The 26,777-nt window shown below is 32.6% G+C and overlaps 1 protein-coding gene across 2 annotated transcripts in view; it reads right to left on the bottom strand.

Moving 5' to 3' along the window:
• Positions 1 to 26,777, bottom strand: part of LOC413785 (FK506-binding protein 2) — a 101,428-nt gene that overhangs the window by 6,293 nt on the left and 68,358 nt on the right. For both annotated transcript variants that reach the window (XM_026441387.1, XM_026441388.1), the window contains exon 2: positions 3,496 to 3,659. In XM_026441387.1, coding sequence (XP_026297172.1) covers positions 3,496 to 3,659 — 164 coding nt within the window. The remainder of the gene's footprint in view (positions 1 to 3,495; positions 3,660 to 26,777) is intronic.

Below are 26,777 nucleotides of genomic sequence, written 5' to 3'. Positions count from 1 at the left end.
AATATTATATTCTTAATATAACATCGATATAAAACATTTACGACATACATTCATTAAACAGAGAAATTGTCTTATTTCTATCTCTGAACGTTGTAATTGTCTGATCCCAATAAATAATCTGCTCATAACAAAGCACCTTATGGATAATTCCATTTACGTGATACAACCCTCGTGTAATAAAACGACGATTATTAAAGAATGAAACGAGCTCGTAATCAGTCACGTGCGTTTAATTTCCAGAGTTATCGATCAATTCCATCTCGACGATTCTTACGCAACCCGTCGAGTCGGGCTTGTCGATCGAAGAACGACAAATCTCTCTTCAGGTTAAACAATGTTTCCTTATGCGTATACATATTTTTCATATCGATAACTATATGATCGGAATTCATGCGAGGAATTCTCAACGAGATCGAACGAATAACTCGTGGCCACGATACGCGTGCATCGATGCATATTTCGTATTAATTATGAACGGTCCTATATCGTTGATTAAGCTGTAACCTAATGAAATATGCTGTTTAATTATTCACTGCTTAAACGTGTGTAATTAATACAGCGGTCGAATAGATTTCATTTGTTGGCAAGCCTCGTATAAATTCAGAGACTGTGTGCGGTGATCAGATAGAGAAATAACGGGTTAGAGGTTGTGGAGGATCGGTTGATTGCTCAAAGCTACTTTCTCCCATTTATCAGGGTATGGAATAGTTACTTTGATAGATTTCGCGTTCATTTTAAGTGATTTTCCACCTAGTTGAAATAGGCTCCTAGAATATAGGAAAGAATGGGATAACAAAATAGTCGATCAAATATTTTATACATGATATTGTTCCGTATCTGTTGTATCGTTTATCGATCTAATCAAAATATTTTGTGAAAATTTATAATTTTTCGAAATGTCAGTATATGTATATGTATATTCCTCATAGAATAATTTTAACCGCCCAAGGAATAAGGAAAAAGATAATCATTCCATTGTTTCCTATATATATAAAAAAAATAATTCGAATCAATCTTTATTTGAACATAGATATAGTATGTGATTGATTATTTAAACTGTTTGTTTAAAATCCAAAAATGGATTTTATTTTGATGGAATCAATGAATATATCGAAGGAACAGACAAGATATGGAATAGATAGACTATCTCGTGTAATTTTATATAAAAATTAAAAATTTAAATATGTACAAGTATATCTACGAAATTCATCGGTATTTGTGTTAAAAAAAATCTAATCTCAATTAATCCTTTCTTTTCATGAAGGATAATCGTGTCTGACATTCATTGAACTGTATATAACACATTCAGAAACGTTGTTGAACAGAAAAGTTGACCAGAACGAAACAACTGTGAAGAGACTCAACAAATATCCCAGTCTTGCCTCGCTGCTAATGTAAACGTCGTGTTGCGCAAATATTTTTCACAAAGGAGACGAACCAGTGAAGAAGTTAATTAAGTATAAGACGCACAAACCGCAGTTATCTCCCTCACGTTGCAAAACTCTGGAACATTGTAATTTCTCGTTACACGTTCTTTCATTACAAATAATTTGAGAAGAAAAACCGTAAAAGATTCAACCGTGATAGATGAATATGAAATCTGTTTCATTTTCAGGATCATTACGAAACATTTTCTTAATTTTCGTTAATTAATAAATCGATTAATAATAATTCGTGCGACTTATACTCAAGACTACTGTACAATAAATTCATTTACTTTGTGATTGATCAATGTTTTTTCTTAATAACTCGTTAATCAAATCCGAAAGAGAAATTTTCATAAAGGAATATTTGATATTAATAATAGATATATAAATTTTCAAATTATACGATTAATTTAATTATATGTCATTATTTACTACACGATACAAAGAAAATTTTAGGAAAAGTGTTATATGAAAATAGAATTCAAGAAATCATTATAATCACTTTATAATATTTATTTAAAGTGAAGAATTTAATACATATATAGAATTAATGAAAGTAAATGCAATAATTCTAGATGAATTTAGATTTAGAAATATATTTCAATGAATAATCAATCTAGCAAAGATAGATCTAACTCTATTATAAATTCCAAATTCTATATCAGTCTATTCTCAAATATTTTCAATATTCATGAATGAATGCAATTTAACATTATCGATTAATCATTATTATAATTATCGATTATATAAAATGCAATTACGTCGAATTTCGAAAACGTATTTAAATTACGAAGTACATCTCAACGTATGTTTAATTTATTCAACACTTTGAAACACTTTGAAATCATCATTCGTATTAAACGTTCGTTCCTCGATGAGAGAAATCGTCTCGATTTAAAGGGAACGAAATTCAACCGGTTTGACGACGACGATTTTAATGTTAACTCTTCTCAAATTATCCGTGAGTTCCATCGATTCTCGGGGACAAACGAACGGTACCAACGAACGAATCGATACAAAGGGGAATCGTTAGTAATGAAATCGGACTAAAAAATGCAATTGCACGGAAATCCAATAAAGCGTCAACCATTAAATCGAGCACCAGCCATCGAGCTGGATCAACAGCGGCGTTTGTCCGCTCATTTTTTCCATGGGAATACACGTTAGATAAATCGAAAGTTAGTATCGAATATGTATATCTCCGATCGTGATCGTTTCTACGTTTTAGGGAAGAGATTTTATTGGCGGAATATAGAATGGATAATGGACAGGAAAAGTTTTGATATTTATAGATTAGATAGATAGAATATTATTAGATTAGAATTATAGTTGATGTATTTCTGAAAATCTGTTTCTCTCTTTATCCTTTATAAATAAATAAGTATAAAGATATTAATCGTTTTCATTAATTTTTTTTTCATTGATTAAATTTATTAGATTGACATTTAAACTGATAATTTTATCCGTGGTAAATATCTTTAGAAGATTTTAAGTTAGTTATAAATTGAAATATCTTGAAATTCGTAATCCGATATAGTTCTAGATTTAGATATTATTATTATTAGATTTAGATATATAGCATTGATTTAAAATAGAGTTAATTCAATAATTGTATTTAAAAAAAAATTTTTTTAAATACAATTTGTTCTAAATCAATATCCTATCAAATGATTTTTCTATAGTAATTTATCTACCTTTAATAATTTTTCTATCTTTGAAAATTTTAAATTAATTATATTATATATTATTATCTTTAACATTAAATATTCTTTCATTGAATCGTATTTAGTTAAATATTCGATATGCTGCAAAAATTTATAAAATGAAAGTAATATAATATTCAATATTGTGCTCCAATATACTTCATATAAATTAAAATGAATACACATGATCATAAGAAATATTCTTATTATTATCGAATACTCGTAAACAAAACGATTGTTTATCACAACATTTGGGGAGAAGTAATTTCTATCCGGCAGAAACGATGAAATAATAATAATAATAAGAAGAAGAAACTTTAGATACAGGGAACATCGTAAGAATCTCGGATACGAAACAATCTTACCTCCAGGAATTACGTTTCCGGCTCCTTTCTCTCCGTATCCGAGTTCCGGCGGTATGGTCAACTTCCTCTTTTCGCCCACGCACATATCCACCAATCCCTCGTCCCAACCTTTAATAACTTGGCCAACTCCCAGTTGGAATGTGAACGGCTGATCTCTGTCCAAACTGTAACAGGCAATAAACGGAGGGACGTTTTAAATACTGTCTCAGTGGAAATTCGTGAATAATTTCTTTTTAACGCAGACGAAACTTATTTCAATCTTTATTGAATCGTTTTTTTTTTTTTTAATATACAATTATGGAAATTTTTATATCGAGATAACAGTTTCTTTTTTTGTTATGGATTGTTTCTTTTGAGGAGCTATTATATTGAGCTATGTTTGAGGAGATGTCATAGATTTAGGGATGTCGCTTTTAGTATATTGTCGCTTATTACTATCGATCGATCAAAGGAGATGGAAAGAGATGTGTTCTCGGATAATTAAAAAATTTTATAGAAAATATATCTAAGGAATGATCGTCATATCGTATATTTTCATCATTATTTCGTATATTTTATATTAAAAATTAAGATTAACGATACTTTTTCAATTATGAAACTCAAATTCAAAAGGAGATTGAATATAAATATTGAGAGTAATGTAATTCGTTGAATTTCAAGATTTTTTTATCCCTTGGAAAGGCAAGCGCACGCTTGTCTACCATCGATATTTCTCGTGAAAAAGGTTGCGTCGTGAAAGTGTCAATCCGACGCAGCCTCGTAAAACCGAGTTCACTCCAGCCGATCGTTTCACGCGTTCTGCCAACGAAAATTGACAAGTTCATCGGCTGACTGACGCGAGAAGACGGAAAGAGAGGAATAGAAAGGTAGAGGCTCTGTGAGACAGAAGGAAATTCGTCGAAACTAGCATGAAAACTTATAAATAAGTTAATATAAGCAAAACTAAATAACGATTAAAAGTATAGAATTTATAGAAAAGAAATACTTATTTTTATATAATTAAAAACTCGTAAGACACGTTATATTTTTATGTTTGAAATATTACAAATTTATTCATTAATAAAAGTATTTTTCATACTGGTAGGAATCATTATAATATTGTACTAAGCTTTCATAATAGTTTGGCATCGAATAAAATCCTCTCTACTTTTATTATAACTCTACATTAGATAAAATAAAAATTTCCATAATGCATTATTCACGCAATATAATAACTTTGGCCGTGATATTATACTTTCTGAAAATGGAATTTTTAAGTGCTCCTTTCAAACTTCTCTTCATTATCACTTTATAATACAGTATAATTCCAACTCAATTATAAAAGAAGATTTACTACTTTGAACTGATTTTAACATGGAATAAAAGCACAAGTTAAATATCAAATTGTTATAAACGAATCTCCTTATTTATTCCGTGTATCAAAATACAAAATAAAAGAAAGAAAAAATACAGAGAAATCAAATATGCCAAGTGTCATGGACAATAAGATAAAAATCTTGGGGGAAAGGGGCGTACGAAAGAAACTCAGCGTAAAAAGGCAATGGCACACAACGTGGTAGGAACACGTCTTCGTTCAAGGTAACATGCGTTGAAACCACCGACTCAAAGGGTTGCGACGATGTCGATGGCGCGCACACACGAATGCGGATGAAGTTCCGTGTGCAACGAGTAACTATGCTGTGCCACGAGGAGAATCTCAAGTACTACGTTGATATGCAGATATTTCGTCTACGAGTTGAACGTCTACACACGCGTGCATAATTTTAGAAATATTCCCAGCAATGTTTCTTCCAGTTTTGTCTTCATTCTTTTCGGTCGACTTTTTCCTAAAATTGTATGGGAGAAATCGTGACTATAAATAAAAATATTTGAAAAATATCGAGAATAAATTTGAAAACAAATCGATTAAAATCGATAATATACGATAATTTGTGAGAGTAATGGAAAATAATAAATTGCATTTGTAAAGATTAGATATTATCACAAAGACACAAAATTATTATTAATTTATCAATATATCTAGTGTGTGGGATATTCGTTTTAATCTCTAAAATCAATATCCTTTAAAAGTATCTTTCATTAATAATTTATAATAGTATAAATAATTAATTATTCAAATTTATTATTATTTTGCAAAGATGTATATTACAAAACACAAAAATATAAAAAATATTCTTTATACTATTAAGAAGATAAATTTATATTTAAATTCAAGCTCTATCATTGTCATCACATTTGCATAAATATTTCAACAGTTCATTTACACTATCAAAAGAATATGAATTTTTTATGAAAAAAAAAGAGAATTTATTCCCAATTACTCTAATACTATTCGTATATTTTAATTTAGTTTGAACAAGTGTTCAAAATGAAAATTCATCTTTATTACCTAACATGATATTACTTCAGTCACTTTAGCTCTCCTCACAATGAAAAATTACGATCATCTTAGCGACAATTACCGTATCTGCAGTAATTTCAACTACATCAAACTGAAATATCGTTCGACTTCCATAACTTAATAAAATAATAAAATTATAATAAAATAATAAAAGAATAAAAATTAATGTAATTTCATTATTCTAGTAGTTTGCTTTCACGTTTCTTAAACGTGAAAATCGACCGAATATGAAAACGTAAGATTGGTTCGATTTCGAAGATGGCGCGAGATTCGAAACGATATTGATTCTTCCAGCTGGTTAATCCCCCAGCGGAATGAATTTTCTGATCCGCAAGATTTACGAGTCTGTAACCGCCCTCTTGATATCCTGGTTCGTGTCACAACGCTGAATTTCGCTGTTTCACGAACCCTAGAGGTTGTGGGATCTTCTTCAGAGAGAGATCCTAGTGACGTGGATTCGTCATAAGAATCCTCACGTTATTCAAAAAATACTGTTATGAGAAAAATGATATAGCAGCCATCGTAAACTTTATGGTAAATTACAAAAAATACAGAATGCTTGATGTTTTCGAAAAGATTTAATATAATATTTTATAATATAATTTTTTCTTTTTTTTTTTTTTTTTGAGTTAATGACACATTTTGAAATTAATTAAGTTTCCATACTATGATTATGTGAATGAATATATCATTTTTTTTTTTTTATGATAGAGATGTTTCACGAATATATTAACACTTTATATATATTCTTTATTGATCCTTAAATCCAATGATCGATAATTACTTAAATCCTTCGTTTCACAATTTTTCATATAAACGGATGGAATTCTATCCTCAGGAAACCCAAATCGAAATATATTTTTCGTGTTATATGCACGAGTGCGCACAATTATGGCGTGGATGCGCGAAAGCGCAGGAAACTTGAAATTCCCCACGTGGCACGGTGTAATTACCCTTACGCTACATAATTATACTCGAAACTTGGGCCACATTATTCTGCACGCCTGCGATGCGAACAGTAATGAGTTGCGTTAGAAGGATTTCGACCTACTGTGTCTCGAGATCGCATAATGTATTTGTCGCGTGTAAGAAGAACAGAGATATCGAATGTGGCTGGTTGGTAAGATGACAGTTTTAGGAATGAAATTATATCCCTTAATGAATTTCCTCGTGAATTAGCTTTGAGATAAATTACAATTCGTTCGTTCGTATATGTAATATGTGTAATAAACAAAAATTGTTGCAAAAGATTGATCAATTGTTAAATCAAATAATTTAAAATTCTGAAAAATTTAGAAAATATATAAAAGTATGTATGTATAAAATGTATAATAAAGATAATAGTTAAATTGAAATGTAATGAAATGTAACATTTTAATTTGCACGAACATTCATTAGTCTATCTTCTTGATAATTGATTAACATATTATGTATTAAAATATGAAGTTTGTTTTTTTTTTTCAATGCTTTTTATAATAGAATTATTTCTTCGATTAAATATTACTCTATAAATAGCCACTTTTATAAAAAGGATTATAAAATTATTCAAAGCTATATGTTAATCCTCTTTAATTCCTCCCTACTCTTTTCGTTAATTATAACTGTTGTACTATTTCAATTATTATCTCTCTTTTGTTAATCATTTAAATGCTTCACAATGAATCGTCAGAAGCTTCCATAATTGTTATATTCCACTATTATTTCTCCATAATTATTATTCTCTATTTTTCCGATGAAATGCCAAATCTCATTTTAACTTTAAATAATTATGAGAAATTGACGGAGGAATAAACAAGAATAAAAGAAATTTTCATATTGATTCAGGGAGAAGCACAAATTTAATGACGTGTATGTATTATCAAAAATTAACTGACAAGCATTGTCCTTAATATTGTATCCGATATTTCATTAAAGGGACTGCATAATTCCAAAATAAGCTTAATTAATTATCCAGCCGTGTTACGTCGCGATGTATTAATTACCATTTTCCAGCGAATTTCCCTCCCGGCTGATTTACAAAAGTAATAATTTAATCTTTCGTCTCTCGATAATAAAAGTTATTGTATCGAATTTCGAAAACAGGTAATTAACTTGATGAACATTCGATCGTTGTGTAAACTAAGTCATTATTTGTATTATATGTAAAGTATATTTCAGCATTTCGAATATTTGAATTCTAGATTTAGATACGTGTTCAATTGTCACGCTGTTAATTATTCATTTAAAATATTTTTATCGATTCAATTTATTTATATTATAGTATATATTATTTATAACACGCGATGACAAGAATCGAACAACTTTTCTTTTTGTAATAAATATAAACTATTTAAAAGCATGTTATCAATATTGAAATATCGATGAACTGTTTAATTATTTCATTAACAGCTAACATTTTTACGATCTCTCGATTATGAACCATCATCGGTTTAATACTTCGTGATTATTGATTTTCAACGTATGACATCACTATTTTTAAAGGCAATTTCCATTGATTTGTCGTTAAACTTTGTGTTTTACACAGTAATTCGATGAAACGTTTAACCGTGTTTTAAAGGAGCCATTCCATAGAAGGAACAAGTTCGTGAAGTGGGCGAAGAGTTCGTCGAAACGACTGAACGAAAACGATTTTAGGACCGATTTAAGTATCCGAAAGAAAAGTTTTTTAGAAAGATGTTAGAAATGGTTTTCTTTTTCATTTATACGAAGTCGTAGATAAGATGTTTAAAAATAGTATTAATATATTCGTGAGATACATTTGGAAAATCAATTTCTAGTGATCGAAATATAAAAATTAATATGGAAAAATGTAAGTTAAACGTATGTTGGGACAAATTTACTTTTATGTTTGTTTTGGCTTTTAGAATCGAAACTTTCAAAACTATTTCACGAATATAATACTTCCTAATCATATATAAACAGATTCAGTCATGTGTATATTTCATTTTTCGAATTATGCTTAATATCTTATATGTTTGTTTTCTTCCATAACAGATGTTCATTGTTATGGAAATGAGACACTAGTTAAATTATAATTATTGATAGAAATTTCCATTGTATCAGATATTGGAAATAAAATATGACTTTATGTAATTATATTTCTGAATAAAATTAATTATTATTATATTAAATATATATTAAATTCGAATAAATAAAGCTAGAGAACTAATTATATGAGATTTTTTTTCAATAATAATAAGGAACCTATTGACGATCAATGTTCTTTCACCTGGACGGTGAAAAATGGAAAATAATGAAGTCAGGGGAAAAAAGAATCGAACGACAATGGAGCAATCACAAAAAAAAAAGTCATAAAAAGGAGGAGGTGAAAAGGAGAGAAACAATGAGGCGAGAAAAAAAAGAGAAAAAGAAAAATATCACGACAATATCGGGGAAATGGAAAATTGTGTTCCAATTGGGAGCAAATATCTCGAAACTAATTTCACAGAAGACATGGTAAACGAGATCGGTTCGATATGCGGCTATCCTATGTTGCTTTAAATAATTTTAACTCGCTATACGAAGATCGTCTGTAACTTCAATTTATCCTTCGAAATACCAAGTTACGACTTATTTGCGATAATACCAATAATGAACGATAATTCACGATTGCTTATCGATCCGGTAGATAGAATGAAAGCTAATTTACCCGGCGTACAAGGCCGACCTCGAAGCCAATAGAACGATCGAGTTATAAAATCGTAACATGATTAAAAGCCGAGCAAACATATACGTGGCTGGCAAGATTTCAAAAGTAGGTAATTGGAATTTCGCACAAACGCGTACACGTCGATTCATTGTTCTTTGATGTACAGCGTTGATTGAGAATCTTTTGACAGAGAAAAGAAACAAAAACTAGAAAATATTAAAAATATAATGACGATATTGCGGATGGAAAATCGAGAATGTTTCGACACTAAAAAATCTTTTCTTTGGAATGTAATTGGAATTCTGTGAATCATCGTGCAAATAATGTAAATAAATAATTTTCTCGTGTATTTGTGTATCGAAAAATATTGGATGTACAAGAAGTAATCTAGTTATATTATTAATAATTATATATATTGCATATAATTATTTAATGTGTTTCATGTTGCCTTTATATTTTATTTTAAGTTAATAGATATTAAATTTTCAAATAAAATTATCATCAAACGAATTAAAAATGTCTAAAATTTAAAACATTGTTTAATGACATATTTCTATGATTAATTAATTTTACTATACATATTTTAAACCTGAATATAACATATATAATCTAAATATTTATTTAATCTCTTTTATATTCTTAATTCAGTAAAATTACTTATATTTTATAAACGAAGCATAGCAATTTCCTTTTTCTTTGTGCAGTTTAATAACAACTGATAATAATAAGAAATTTAATAAATATTTCAATATTAAAATAATTAAAAATTACAATATCTTTTAATCGATTGTATGAACGCAAAATATTTTTTCCATCAATAATTTACTATCCAGTCAAAAGAAAAAGAAAAAGAAAGAAAGAAAAGAATAAATAATGCAATTTAATTTAATTTTACGTAACCGATTCTCATAACGAAACTTCATCAACAGATACACAGTTCCCTTTCAACGAGTTACAAATTAACACCACTTAACAATCGTATTTTCTTACCTCAAAGAACAAACATTTCTCTTAAGCATTCGCTCGAGTTTCATCAGTCAAGGATAAAGTACGGGAAGGGGAAGAGTAGGTGGTGAGAAAGAGAAGGAAAAAGTCGGGACACGTCCAAGATTCTGACGTGCAACGAATGAACATCCTTCTCGACTGTCGGTGTATACTAAGAACAAGGCTACGCGAGCTCGTATAGAGATGAGAGGAAATAAGAAGAGGCGGGAGAGGAAGAAACCGAGCAAGAAAAAGAAACAATTGCCCCGAGACTGTGTGTTGCGAACACAACCTCGAGAAAAACAAAAAAAAAAAAAAAAGAAATCCAAGAATCAACCCTAAGCAAAGTCTCTCCCTCCCACCCTGTCTCGAATATCCTTTCGCGTATGGGCTCTTGAGGATGGGAGAAACTTTCCCCCCCTCTCTTTAAATATTTAGATGGAGCTAGCAACTGCTATGCTACCGGTACATTGCCAGTTTACGAAACCTCCTCTACCCACCAAAACGAGTCCTACGAGACACCCCCTCCTCCTACCACGTGTTTTTCACGCGAAACTTTCGAAACTGGCGTTTCCTGACACGCTGTGTTTCACAGAAATAGGCCATATCCGCGCACGGATCGATATAAATAATAGATAGGTCGAGATTAGAAGGCGGTGTAACGAAGGAGGGGAAGAGAGAAATTTGAAAATGGGGATGAGTTTTTAAGGGCGAGCGCGGGAATTAGTTGGCGAGCAACTATTATGATTGATGAAAGGGGCGGTTCCACGGGGAAATAAATTGGTATTTATGTTTTGGAAGGAAGTTGTTACCATGCCACGCTTGTGGTTGTGTATTGTAATTAAGTATGAATTATGGGCATGGTGTAATGAATTCTTATGGTGGGAGTGAATGAGCTTTTAAGTCGGGGTAATAAGTTTATGGAAGAGTGCCAGGGGAGGAATGGTACACGGTACACGAACGGATTTGTACGTGATATAGAGCGATTTTCTCGTTAGGAGAGAACCTAGGAGACATTTAGATCAGTGATATACAAAATGTTGGTACACGTTGATTTATTGCTTCATGTTTATATGTTGAAAAAAAGAAATAAATAAAGAAAATAAAAAGCTATTATATTTAGATAAGATTTTTTATTCTAACATAAATTTATTATTCTGAATTACTACGTCTAAGTGAAAAGCAATGAAATAGAAAACAATAATGATAAATAAAAGTAACGACATAGTTCTGTATAGAAATACGAACCAAAGAAGATAGAATTTCTTTCATTCTCAGTATAATTCAAATTAACCTCGAATCCATTCACCATTTTCCACGAACCGCTTTCCTCTTTTAAATCGTTCGAAGACAAAACGCGCAATTATAAACGTGGAAACGTTAAAGAACAACCGAACAGCGGTATTTCGAATTATTCTCGATGAGAACGTGAATAGTGAAACGTCGTAGCGATTCAGTTATGCCGCAGCCAACATTGATAAGAACCTTTAGAACATAGGAAGAAGGTAAAGAAAGGTATTTCGAAAAAAAAAAAGAAATAAATAAAAAAATAAATTACAAGCGAGCGTATAGGATGCGAACAGTAGACGTTTAATAAATGGAAGCATCGTTAGATAGGAATATCGTGGTTTTAAAAACGAGCTCGACCTAATTCTCCCCTTATTCACTGTAAACCCGTTGTTTTCTCCATTTTAATTAGAACAGCTTGAGCCTGCGAATGACATCGACCGGATTAACGGTGCGACCAGTGTTTATGGTGTGGCGCACCACTTTCAATGCACTTTCATTCACGAAATATAAGTTCGGTTAAATAGGTCTCTAGTTTTATATTCTATTTTATATCCTTCGTATAATTTACGCCGGTTTATTCATTGCATGGTATTTACGCTTTTCACGCGAGTTTCGTTGAGCATGTTGACAGGTGGTGATTTATACAACTTGTTTAAACGAGAGTACAAACTGTAGTAGTAGCGAGTTCGGAAATTTTGTATAATTTTAACGGATGTTGTGATTTGTCGATTTACAAGATTTTAGAAACGTGGAAAATTGGAAAATTTTTGAATTTCACAGTTTAATATTTTTCTTTAGAAAATTTTAGATTGTGAAACATTTGGAAAATTTTTTTATAATTTTAATCGAGTACAATTATATGAATAATATTACTAATAATTAATATGATTATTCTAACAATTAATTAATTATAATTACTTATAATAAATATAGGAATATCACTAAAATGTTCGTATTTCGTTAATTACAATTGCAAATTATGCATATTGACTATCTGATAAATATAACTGCCATACTATTGAAACAGTAATCGCTTAAGTAGCTTAGTCTGTTTTTAGCCAGACATATAAATACCATGAACATTTGCGTATCGTACAAAGACGCAAAAACTCTTGCATTTCCTCTGACAATTCAAATATTAAAGTGCTCACAAAATCTCTTAAAATACGACGAAGCTCTTATTATTTATTTATTAATAATCATTTAAATAAAAAGTTACTTTTTTTTCTAACATAAACATATGTATTCATATTATAATAGGAGTTATATTCTTCAATATTTTTGTATCTTCATTAGTTTTTAATTTAATAAATTTTAATCAACTTTCTTCTTTCAACTTTTATATTTATCTTAATCTTTAAAGTTCTTACTTTATAATTACACAATAAATATTTATAAATTAAAAATAAAATAGATTGGAAAATTTTCGAACCAATATCATCTGAACAGACAATCACATTGCATATACTGTCTATGTTTCGAGCAAATTTTCAATCCACCAGCGATTGTGTACAAATACGCATAAGTTTCGTTCCGGTTGGAAAATTTATTTGGCTCGAAATCTCAAAGTTACAATGAGCTCCTCGCCGCACTCGCGGCGCCGCCATTAATTTCACGATTAAACAACTGACGATCTTCCGGTTGGAATCGGAGATGGGGAAGGGTTGAAACAATGTCGCGCGGAAGAAATATCGTGATAGGGGCAAGGAAGAACCTCTACGAGTTCCTCTACAATGGGATTTGCATAGAGCCCGCGTGCGCAGGTGGGCTGTGTAATGCTCCAGAAAACATATATCGTCTCGTACGTGGTCGAAGAGGAAAAGTTACAATGAAATAACAGGGTGAAAGAGAGAAAGGGGGAAAGAATCGAAAGGCGTTTGGATGAATGACATTTGCGTTAGGTATTGTATACGTGTCACGTTCGATTTTCACATCATATATTTGCATTTGATTGGATGCATGGATATATTATTTTGTCAAATAAATATACTTTGCACACGATTTGTTTCTTTTAAACAGTATTCAAATTCGAAATAAGTTCTACTCATTTTCAATTTAACAAAACTTAAAGAATGGAGAAGAAAGAAAAAAAATTAAAAAAGATACAAAAAAGGAGAGAGAGAAGGTATTATATTATGAAGTACGATTCTCAAGGGATGAAATAAAAAAAAAAGAAAAGAAGGGAAAAAAGAAATCAGTATCAAAGAATTCCGTTTTCTCGGCTCATCCATTGGTCGTTCTTCGACTATCCTTGTTAACATATCAAAGAACCTGCGATATTTAAATTTATTCCTTTCCCTATTTTCGAAGGATATGGTATACAGTCCTCTTTCGATACTCTTCTTACGTATCGAAAGCAAGCATCCATGGCTGCCCTGTATATTCATGGGGGGTGGATGATCGAGACTCTCATAAAGAGGCAAACGTTCAGCTTTGGCTCCTGTTTCGGCTAAGAGCTCGTTTCTCTCGCGAGACACGACCCCCCTATCTGTCCCCCACGTGCACCATACACACACACACACACACACACACTCGTGTGTGCGGATCGGCTGAAGCGGACCAGGTGCATTTTCCATTGTCCTCGAGCGTATGATAGATTGGCTGGAAACGAGGGCAAGTGTTCTATCTCGCGCATCCTCTTTTTTCCACCCAGAGGATAAAGTGCCTCGCATATCTTCGAAATATTTTTAAACCCGGAAGAACTGCCTCCCTTCCCCTTCCTTCTTTCTTTCTCTTTTTCCTCTCCAGATGATCTTTCAACAGGGAATTTTATAAAGGGAGGATATTCTAAGCGTGATATACTTGCTTTCGATTTCTTTATGAGAATTGATTATTCTTGTTATTATTGTTGAACGAATCAATTTCTTTTGGGTCTTTGTATTTTGAGTTATTATTTCGTAATACGTAGTTTCAATAATTAGTTAGAATTTTTGTTTTGAACGGGAAATTTATTCGAGGAAGTGAGAATTGCTCACCTGTTTTTACCTGGGAATATTTTTTGTAACATAGAAATTGAGAAAAAAAAAAGGAGACTTGAATATTTCGTTCTATTTTTCAACCATTGCAAAGTTATATTTTAACAAAAGAAGAGAGAAAAAAAATATTAATAAGTGATTCTTAATATTCTCTTCTTAATATTTTATTGTTCTCGTGTCTTGTAACAATTATTCCCAGAATTCAAATTTAACAATACATTTTTATTATTAACAATATCGATTTTTACAGGGAGCGTTCAAATGTTTACGAATACGATCAGTAAATGTAGAGTGGGATAGCGCGAGATACGAGAATTGTACGCGTGTGAAAGTGGAGCAACCTTCGTATTTTCACGCGGAAAATTGCATTTGAGCCGGTCGTCAATTAACGCGGGGACGAGTTCGAAATTTTAAAAGCTTCGAAAACGGAGTGCTTGATGGTAGAACGTGTAACGAAATAAAATCGAATAATTAACCACCCTGGGTCATCCTGCGTACATTAAGCAAATTGTATCGCTTACAACATTGCGTTATGTCATTTTTTAACGTTCTTTTCCGTATGTTCGATTGTTTCTCGCAGCAAGCAACGCGAAAAAATTTTATCTAGCCCCATTAAATGTCTCGCGCAATATTGGTCCGACCAATAAGACGCAGTTCATCGAACACTACAAAGTAAACAATTTAAAAAATATTTCAATAACTCACCGTTGCTGTTTCGATTGTTGATCGTAAATTTTTTTTTATTGTAATATATGAAAGTACATCTGCGTATAAATACACCCCTCATAATTTAGATTAAAATTCCAATTAAGTGATGAGACAATGAGTGCGATTGAGATACGATTAGATATATTATGTATAGTGGAGTGATACTTGTCATTAGTTGTTAGTATCAGTTATATGATATTTGTAGATAAAATTATAAATTTTCATTTATGATTGAAATACTTGATAAAATTGTAGAAAATAATATTTCATCACATTCTTCATAATTTTTGCACTACTATTAGAATTAAAATAGAATCAATTTTTTATTTAAACTTCGATGAATAACTATCTTTAATATTACATAGATTTAATTCATTTTTATTCATTTTTAATACATTTAAATTCATTTTTATCTTTTTATTTTAAATTTATACATTTTAGATTTTAATGTTAATTCGATTATAAGCCCAATATAAATTCTCCACAAAATGGGAAAACATTTGAAAATAGTAATTTCTAAAAGGGAAGAATGGAATCTTAATTTATTAATTAAAATAGATTAGATTTATAAATAACAGAAGATTGTCCCTATCACAAATAAAAATTGTCCCTATGACAAAAATATCTTTAAAAGGAAGAAAATTCATGATCCTATATTTTTATCAAGAAGGTTTCCATTAGCTGGCAAGTTCTTAAATCATTTTGAATTCCTTCAAATGGAAATCTCTTAGAAATCAATTCCTCTTAGCGCTGCAACTATAGAATCACTCGGCTAAGTAGTTTCCCCGAGGAGCCAACCTAAATGCATCCCTTTCATTCTCCTTGATCTCCTTCTTTTATCTCCTTCGAGAACAGCTTTCGCGTTGAGTAAAATCAGCAAACGATTAAATTTCCGTGATTTCAAGACGGGTTGCGTGAAGTGGGCAAGATGTTTCAGCGAAACGGTTATTAAATCGTGATGAATCGTTAATTTACCTGTCTGTTTAAAAAAAAAAAAAGAAAAAAAACATCGATTCGTTTCTGTGATGTTATAACGATCGTCTTTAAGGAAATCTTTTCCCCTTCGAACCGTTGTAAACATCTCGACTTCTTTCTTTTAATACCTTGTCGCGGAAAAAGTCGCTGGAAACTCTTGAAGAAAATCGTTTCTCAATAATTTTCAACAAGCTTCGTTCAAAGGCGAGCAACGATCCCGAAAAATTTCTTTTGCGAACGATAGAACGATACCAAGCAAAGAATAATCCACGCAGAAATATTTCCACCAGAATGATCTCATTTAAGGATGTTGTAAATTCGAACTTATTCCAAAATGCGAAATATTTTGTTTTCAAAGCATTGAATTCGTCTCTTTCAAAGATATTTTTCTTCTCGAAAATTTGAAAAATTTAATCGATTATAATATAAATATTGAAAAATTCGTTTCGTTGACTGAATTCACAATAGATTTGAAGATTGAAGTGTCTCCTTTATAATGATCCTTCAAAATTGGTACAAGTTATCGAATTGTAAATCTAACTAAAAATTGAACATCTTTCGAATTTTCCTTGTCTAATCTTAATTCATTCGTACAATCATTCTCTTCCAATGACTCAAATATTCAAATGCTAAATTATATTTGAAAAATTGATTTCTCATAACTATGTAACCAGGACGCAAAGAGAGAGAAAGAGAAAAAAGTAACACAATTCAATCATCGAAGAGAATCGAGAGTTCGAGGGTAGAGCAATTTGTCGAATTTTTCCACTAATTAAGTCGCAAATAGTTTTCGTCCCCCCGTTTCACATTTGACCCGATAAAATAATTCCTTCGATTTCAACGACAAACTGCGAATATAGTAACAGAATTCAAAACATCCCCTTGTGTATCACGAATGCGTCACGCTTCCTTTCCCTCTTACCTTTTCGCTCTCGTCTCAATCGATACCCACTGTGAAACTGATTCGTCCGCCGCCCAACCCCTTTATGCTCGAAACGTGGCCGCGCACACCTGTAAAATTGGCGAGCGACGAAATTTGTTGGACGGCCGGTTCGGATACAACGACGAAATTCATTATTCGATTTACCTTTGCCAAATAGAAGGACCGACAGACATAGCAAAGGAATGAGCTATTAACGAGGGGCAATAACGAAGCCGAGTTTCTCGCCGTCCTCCATTTTCCCTTCGGCGGGAAAATTCGATTGCAGCATAGTTTTGTTAGTAATTATACGAGGTACACAGCGGTTGATAACGAACTTCGCGTTAACGTAATGAGTTTCGAATGATTCCCCGCGGTACGTGCGGGCAAAGTCGTGGAAAATTCGTGGAGAAATTGAGGAAGAAGTTGTCGCCAGGCCCGGGCGATATCCTTAGGGGATCGTGGCTAAGGAAATGGAACGAATTTTAAGTCGGTTCTTCGGATGACGTACGCGACGATGAAAATGTCGTAAACGCTTGGAAATTGTTTCGTTTTTCTTTTTTCCTTTTTTTTTCTTTTCCAATGAAATGGCTTTGCGCAGAGACACGATGACATGGTTAAGCCGACACGGTTCCTCTAGACTGATTGGCGGACGATAGATTTGAACCTAATCAAAGCGCATGAGTCGAAAGGAAGGAGGAAGAGAAGAAAATGAGAGCGGAGAGATTGGAACGGTAATAGGGATTCGTTTATACAGGGATGATATCGGCCAACAACAATTTCGGTACACGTTTCCTGCGCGATTTTCCTCGTTAAAGGAGGATTTGGTAAATGATTACATGCCGGTGGGATATTACGTTGTTAAAGACATTCCGAAGGTATTAGAGTACTCGATCCTTTATCGATTACTTCGTACATATGCAGAATGTTAATATGTCTTGATGGACGTTTTTGTATTTTATTTTCATCTCTAGAATCGATCCTCTAAGGAGGCTCCACGTTACACAACGTTTTGTACAAGCATGATTAAAATGTTTATTTATTATTGTCAGAAAAAAGATATAGGCTATTTGATTAATGAAAAATGAAAGTTTTTAATTATTTTTTAAAAACATTTTTAAAATTCCAGAAAATTATTTACTTCAAAGAAGCCACGAACAAGCCAAGAAGTATTTCTTTAATATAAAGGAACACCGTTGCAAAGCATTCCAGTATAAACTAAATTGCATTTGGAAAGCGTCTACCAGCTGTTATATCGTTCCCTTCGTGTTCCTCGCAGGAAAAAGGAAACTCGTACACGTGCTTCGTACTAGGCTTGACATACGTGATCCACGTGACTGTGCCGTTGCTCGCAAGATCTGCAAGTCGTACGTGAATATTGCATCGCGTCTGATGCGCGCATCACAAAGCGGTCGTTCAGCCTACGACAGAAATACTTATCATCACCTCAACCCTCGTTGCAGACCGAGTCACGCACAACTTGGCAATGCAACTTATCGTCTCAAGCTCGCTATTAACCACCGCGTGTACAATAGAGCTGCTGACATTTGCTCGCCACGAATGTGTACGCGTATGGAAATTGTCGAAGATATTACGAGGATATTACGCGTGCTAGTTGAGGAATTTGAACGATGGCGTTTCAATTTTCGACGTGCTCGGGTAAGACGATTGAAAGCTTTGTGCAAAATGAGAAATTCTTTGACACGTAGTTCTCTTCTGTCCTTTATATTAATATCTGATTGTTGGCACGATTTTCTTTTTGTATTTCTGAAAAATATATTTTGATGAAATTAGATTAACGAAAACTACTTTTTCTTACCATTCACGAAACAAAAGTAAATCCGTGAATACTTTACAGTCAAAGCACAAATTGTCACGAATGTTGGCAAGCAAAAGTTGCATTGAATTTCACGTTAATATAACGAACAAACCATCTTTTCCGTGGCTTAAGTTAAGCTTTAGACCCCCTCTTTTTCCTTCCCCCTCCTCTTGCTAGCTGTAACGCGTGATAAAGTGAAAATATCCCGGGCGGCGAGAGGATTGGCCCTATCAAGAGGTTGGATAAGGAAAGAGGGGCCATTTTTCAGCGACATCCCCTTGTTATCTGGCAAGGGGTCTAGGCGACACCGCGTAATACCCGCGGTAGCGGCTTTCTATGCGTTCATAAGATATTCATAAGCGCACCTCGTCTCGATTGGCGACAAAAGGCAGACTTACGATTATCCTAATGGCCGTGTAAAGAAACCTGGCCAGCCAAAATACGTCGTGTTTCTTCCACCTGAATTTTTCTCGCCCATGGAAAATGAATAACGCGTAAAAACGTGGAAAATCGCTTTTGAAATTATTAGACTGGCGTAACCGGTTCATTGTCGCCGAGTTATCGGTGTTTTAAATTTGAAAGCGAATCTTTCTGTACAGTGGATGATATATAATTAATAATTTAGAATTTTTTATGCTTTTAATATCTCTTACAAATATCTCAGAGATATATATATAAAACAGAGAACCAAACTATAGTTATAAGCCAGAGAGACATCAATGCCCAAAATTCGCAATTTCAAACTCTTCGATCTCAAATTTCTCGAAAGATTCAAAAATTTTGGCGAAGATGGTATAAGTTTCGTGATATCATAACGTATCAAATTCTCCAACACTTCCAAAGCGATTTTCACACTTTTATTACATTCCACGTGAGTTTCAGACTCTGATAACTTGGGCCACGCCTGCACACACCGGATGCACCAAGTATTTCATACAAGGAGACAGAGAATTGGAAGATGTTTGAGCTACGTGTGCGTAGAGATTACGGTTCGCGAGGTAAAGATCGTAACTTTATGTTTGTTTCGAGGAACGGAGCTGTTGGCTGTGAAGACGATAAGCCTGAAATAGCGTGGCCTGAACTTTGGCGGGGCAAGATGTAGCTATTGCTTTCCGTATAAACCTGCTGCATAAGCTTCTTTAAGAAAGCTGGATTATGCAATAAGTGATTGAAATTTTTAATAAGGCGGATACGAAAGTGACGGAGACGAGAGGATGTACTTTAATTACGTTTATAATTCATGAGAAATTAATGGACATTGTTTTTCGAGTGTCGTTTAGTGTAACATTGTTATTCATTCATGAAATACAGCTCGTTTGGAGACTTATTTATTATACAAAAGATTTATTTCTTATATTATTTATATAAGAGTTGATCTTTTTACAAAATTACTTTTCTTTTATTCTTCGTATATATGATTGAATAATAAAAATAATTTTTAAATAATAAATTTTAAATTATAAAGTAAATTTGGATAAAAATTTTCTGTTCACAATAAAATTTACCTATTATTTTATCGTATTAAATCAAACTTTTACGATTCCTTATGTTTTCTTTATGAAAATTGATTCTTTTCTTTGATTCGAAATAGGATTTTTTTTTACTTTTAATATTCAACGAATATGATACTCGATATGAATTTTTTGTTGCATGATGGATACAGTGAAGCACAGATATATCTAATAAAGAAAGATATCTAATAAACAATTCAAGAAATTTGAAGAGAAAAAGAAAAGTATAGCTTGAAATATTTTGGAAAATTTGTTAAAGTTAATGGAAATTCGTGATATAACGGAAATAATTTTTAATTAAAAAGTATGATTGCTTTGGAAAGTTCATTTTAATTATACGGATATTACTTTCTCCTACAATACTGTATTTTTAATTAAATTGAAGCATGATATATGTACACGATACAATAAAATTTAGACCTCTTGTAAAATTGTCAATTTCGTTTCAAATATATCTACACACGAAATATATAAAGATAAATGACTATTTAATTTTATCCATATTCTTATAACAATTTATTCTTCAGAATTAATTATTATAATTTATGATTCAGACAGTAAAGTATTCAAAGTATTTAATAAAATTAAAAAGAAAAATTGTTGAAACGACAGAAGCAGCGAGATGGAATATAATCAAAGTTAAGAAATTGAAACAAGAAAAATATGAAATTAAACTATCTATCTAACTATGAATTAAACTTTAACCTAAACTTTGATAAAATTATTTTACAAAGGAATCGTAAAATTGCCCGAAACAAAATTAAAACTCATTTTTAATCTCACGTTTAATTTCTTAAAATATAATTTTTCTTCAATTATTAGTCCGTAAAAGACTAATTAAAATTAAAAACCGACTTAAAATCAATTTCTGCCCCTTAAAAAAAAATCGACTCTAGTTCTGAAACAATTGGCTATGAGAAAAGGAGATAAAAGAACTCTGAACTCTTTTCTCTACGAGAAAAGAAAAAATAGCAAGAGACATTCAAGATATTACCGCGGTTAGAACTTTTGTTTAAGAGACGCGTTAAAAGATGGACGAACGACTGAGTAGCAGATTGTAAATTTCATCTATGCCAGGTAGGTGGTTTAATGCAGATTTAGATAGGTCTGACTGGCGCATGCGGCTTTCAGGTCTTAGAGACTTAGTCTAATTAATTTATAGACCGCTACCTTATCTGTTGCTGCCGACGTTGTTGCATCGCGTTGTTCAACACGCGGCTGTGTATACACGGTCGCAGATACCTGCGAGTTGCTCCAACTGCACCCTACGAGAAGTAACCGGTTTTCCATGGATAGGTAACATACAGCCTTGATGCATCCCTTCAGGGTAACGTGTCTCGCGCTACCAGAAATTCCGTCACGTTATCCATCCTCTTGAGCTTTCCAAGGATTTTCTTCTATTTATTTACTTGAAACCGAGACGAAAGTTCGCGTGTGAATGTGAGATGTGGCGAAATACCGTATGAAGATCAGGAATTTGCTCTTGGATGAAAGAACTGATTTTTAATACAATGATATAATTTGATAGAATGATAGATATTCATGTGGTATCATTATTTTTTCAAGAGTTTCTGAGTACTTGTGTCAAGTATATATGGAATATGAATCACTTTTTTTTGATATTTCAATGTAATTGATAAGATGGAGTCTCATATATTATCAAATATTAAGAATTTATTTTTATTTAGTTAGAATAAATCATTTATTATTCCAATTCTTTTGTTTCTTTTTAATTATCAGCCATAATTAAATGCCAAGGATTGAACTTAAATATGGAAATGAAATTAGTTTCGTATAAATATACAATATAAATAAATATTGTTCAAGATAAGTATCAAAAATTAAAGAACTTTTATGATTAAATCGGTAATAATATTATCTTTTCCACATTTAGTGACGACGCTTAGAAGAGGATTATATCTATATAAAGGGCTTCACTTGTGGACAGCGTTGAATTAAATTAATTGAAGTCTGTTGACCTCGTATTGCTTCCCGATTTCGCTGGAAGTTTAATTGCTTCTGACTTAATCCTACTTGACTGATGATTTTCACTTGATAAATCCTGTTTGTTGCTGCGTCACTCGTATATCATTAATCAAAAAATATTACTTTCTCCTCAAACACATATTGTACATAGACATTTTCTAATAAAAAAGATTATTATGATTTCTGTACGAATCTTTCTTTTTCCTTTTTATACTCTTTTTATTCCTTTATATATATATTATATATATATATATTAATTATGAATATTGTATAATATTGTTGCTTCAATAAGAAAATATAATAAGACAAATTTTAATATGTTGAAGCATAATTGGATTCATTGGCAAATTTAATAGATCTGCTCTTGAGATGCAAGAACTATTTGCTATTAATACAATGATCTGGCTGAGGGAATCGATGATTAGTCATGGAAATTGCAGGAAATAGACATGCTACAACGTAAATTGAAACTACTACCGCAGGAAGATCCTACCGGAATTATTCATTGTTTCTAAAGTGCTCCATTTCTCTGCTCTCGCAACGCGTAATTGTATCCTTTCATTATTGAAATCTTTCACACTTTTACGATTCACATCCATTATCTTATACATTATTTAGCTTTAGTATGAAAGACTAGGATGAATTTAAATAAAAAGTAAGAGAGGAAATGAAAAAGTATGGCTCAGAATTATGCAAAACTATACATAAAAATCATAGTTAATGCATTTTTCTATTATATTAATATTTACAAAAGTTTCTACAATATAAATTCACTCTCCATTTGAAGTATATCATTCGGATCATAATTACAATATAATTTAGATTTATCACAATTTTAATCATATTGCATTTCATCAAAACAATTGTAACATTTTCTATGATTGTATCACATAATGATCGAATTTGAAGCAATTTCAAGTTTTGAATGTAATTTCTAGAAACCTTTGATATTATTCCGGAGTCAGGGAATCGAGTAATATTCAACGTTGTTGATCGCTTAACGCTTAATACAGAAGTCAGACGGCGGAATCTATCCATTTTACCGGCAAATCGAATGGAGGCGATTATCTCTCCGTTTTGCAGCATCTCTTGCCGCGACTGACAACGGAATCGATACAATGTTTAATACATTGAAATTGAGAGTAAATTTCTATCCATGCGTCAACACGTTTAATCGACATTTATTAAATACAAATAATTTTCCTTCACCGTATAATAAATAGTAGAATAAAACGCCAATAAAACGAGAAGATCAAATAGCAAGGAACGTTATATTACATGCGCGTATATCTTCGTACTGTGTATTCAAGATTTAAGGTATTAATATATATACTCGTAGATATACCTTTGGAGAATCGATTCTAGAAATGAAAACAAACACAAAAGAAAAATAGACACATAAATTAAATATTATTACGATACGATGAAAGTCTCTATTTGTCTCTCAAATATATCAACATATTACATATAGAAGATATCGATATTCGTTCATACAAATATGATAAAAATTATTTAAAAAATCACTCATCATCGGTAATTAAATCGTTCAGTGAGGATGAATCCTAAGTGACGAAGCTCGTTACAGCATCCAACTCCTCCAACACTATTAATTGCGCCACATAGGTAAACACACGTGCAAGTCGATTTAGTTTAGACGTCATCACGGATATAATTGTGCCTCCCTATCGACATATCAAGGCGAAGGGAGTGAAGGATTTCGAACGACATAGCTCCTACAGGCAATCGAATTTTCCCGGGGAATCTTGCGGATAGATAGAGTTGCTTCGGGCGAAACAGCCACTCAAAAGTCTCGACACACGGAAGCGCGAGGGTGTGAAACCTCCTCCTCCTCCTCTTCCTCCCTCCACTCTTATAGCTTTTGGAATTGGGTTTTTAATTGGACGGAGAAGGTTGGCCCACTTAAACTTCGGCCAGGCCGTTTAAGTTTGAATGAAAGGTATCCTCGGCCCTCGCTTTTCTTACGTGTTTTCGGTTTATCGTGTTTCCTTCTCTCCCGATCTCGCATGGAGGCGAATTCAGAAATTTGTCGAATGGTATTTGGGCGATAAGGGAGACGAGAAATTAAATAGTTTGATAGTTTGGATATTAGCTGGACTTGTGTTTGTGAATATCAACTGGAATGAATTGCGAGAGTTGAAGATGGAGATAGTAAAGAGAGTGAAGTTTAATCAGATTTCAGAAATTTATCATATTATTGGATGATATTAATGAATCGATGATTCGAAATTATACGTCGAATAAATTTATTTTATTATTATTATTATTATGATTATTTCTCAATTATGAATCTTTCTGCATGTCACGCACATTTCATAGACTTATATATATATATAAATCTATAATTTCTTTATGATTTATAAAATTCACCGATGATATCAATCCAATTTCCAAGTTTTGATTCAAATCTTTTCTCCCTCTAAACAATATATATATACATTAAATCAAAATCTAATATTTCATTAAAAATCATGGCTCGACCAAAACAACCCTTCCTCCCATCAAACCAATAACTTCCATGTCTGCACAATACGATCCTCTCCCTCTCTTTTTTTTTCCTCCCCTATTACACGCCAATCACCAGAAAGCTTATACTCGAAGCAATTTCTCGCCTTCTCCATCAAACTGGGGACCGTTAATTCCCATACACACGTTAAAAGACACAAAGAAACGTATCAGCCCATAGAAAGTACTCGTTAGCCCGTATCGATTCAAACGACAAACCCATGAAATAGCGAATAGCGGCCGTTCCACGGAGAAATACCGGAAAATTGGTCGGTTTCCGCGGAAACCGTCGCTGCTACCTCGTTACTGGTAATTTTGGTCCAGAGTCAAATTCTCCGGGTATCGATGAGGGGAGGGGGATGGTGGTGGTGGTGGTGGTGGTCGACGATAACGATGCTCGGTTCGATACGGTTTTCGATCGCGTTGGATCCCCCGATTTCGAAGCCACGGACGCGGCCAAGTGGCTCGTGCATAGGAAGCAGCCGGCTTGGAAATAGGGTGAGGATCGTCGTCGTGGCGTTGCGGCCGTGCCAGCAGATAGCGTTGCATATTTCATGGTGCACCGTAACGTAATGTACGCCTCGCATGGGAAATCCTAACGCGATGCCCGCTTTCCACCCTCCTCCCCTGTAATCTAATCTGTTTTGTCCTGCGAGGAATGCCGGTTTCAACTTTACACCGATCTGTTCGTTTATTTGCCAAGCTTGTTTTCTTCTTCTTTTTTTATTATATCCGTGGATTTTTACACGATGGATGGAAATTCTTGATGTTTCTTATTGAATTATTGCCGATTTAGTCGTTCTATTTATTATATAATGCGATCGATTAGAAGAAAGGATTAAACTCAGGAGTGAAATAAATTATTTAGTGATAGATTTTTCATATAAATGAATAAAATATTTTATAAAGTAAATTGTTTGAGAATGAAAATCAATTGTGGATTCGTAAGATCTGATGGGAAACTTTTAATTGATTAATAGACACGTGTTATATTAACAATAAGTAACATGAATTTCTTCAAAAATTCTGTGATACAAGAAATTGAGAGAAAATATAAATACCAATATCAACACCGAATAATATTATTGATCCTCGATCCCAAATTGCAATATCACGTTTGCGCAACAACAATAGAATCGTTCCCAAATTTGACTTCTTCGCCTCCCCTCCAACAACACCGCACAATACTTTCCTTATCTTTTATCCTATTCAACAATGACCAAATACCTTCAATAGATCCCAGCCGCATTTCCACTAAACGCATTCTAAACCTCGGTTTTTCTCTCTTCCCGTTTATTCCTATCCTAAACCAATAAGATCCATCCATCGGAGGGAAATCAGTCGAGATTCCTTCAGGTAAGACGATGCTTTTCATCAGGAATCGAGAGCCAGGGGATCCAATTTCCGCACGCAATCGATCCAGATACGCGGCTCGTTGAATTTACAACCTCGTACGAATATCTCTCTATTCTCACCGATTGACAGTGATCTTGTAAACTTCTTTATAAACCGTTTCCAAAGATTCAGGAGTAAGAAGTGGAG

The sequence above is a fragment of the Apis mellifera genome, linkage group LG6, assembly GCF_003254395.2.
Source record: "Apis mellifera strain DH4 linkage group LG6, Amel_HAv3.1, whole genome shotgun sequence".
Classification (NCBI taxonomy): Eukaryota; Metazoa; Arthropoda; class Insecta; order Hymenoptera; family Apidae; genus Apis; species Apis mellifera.
This window is presented reverse-complemented; position numbering and strand designations above follow the sequence as displayed.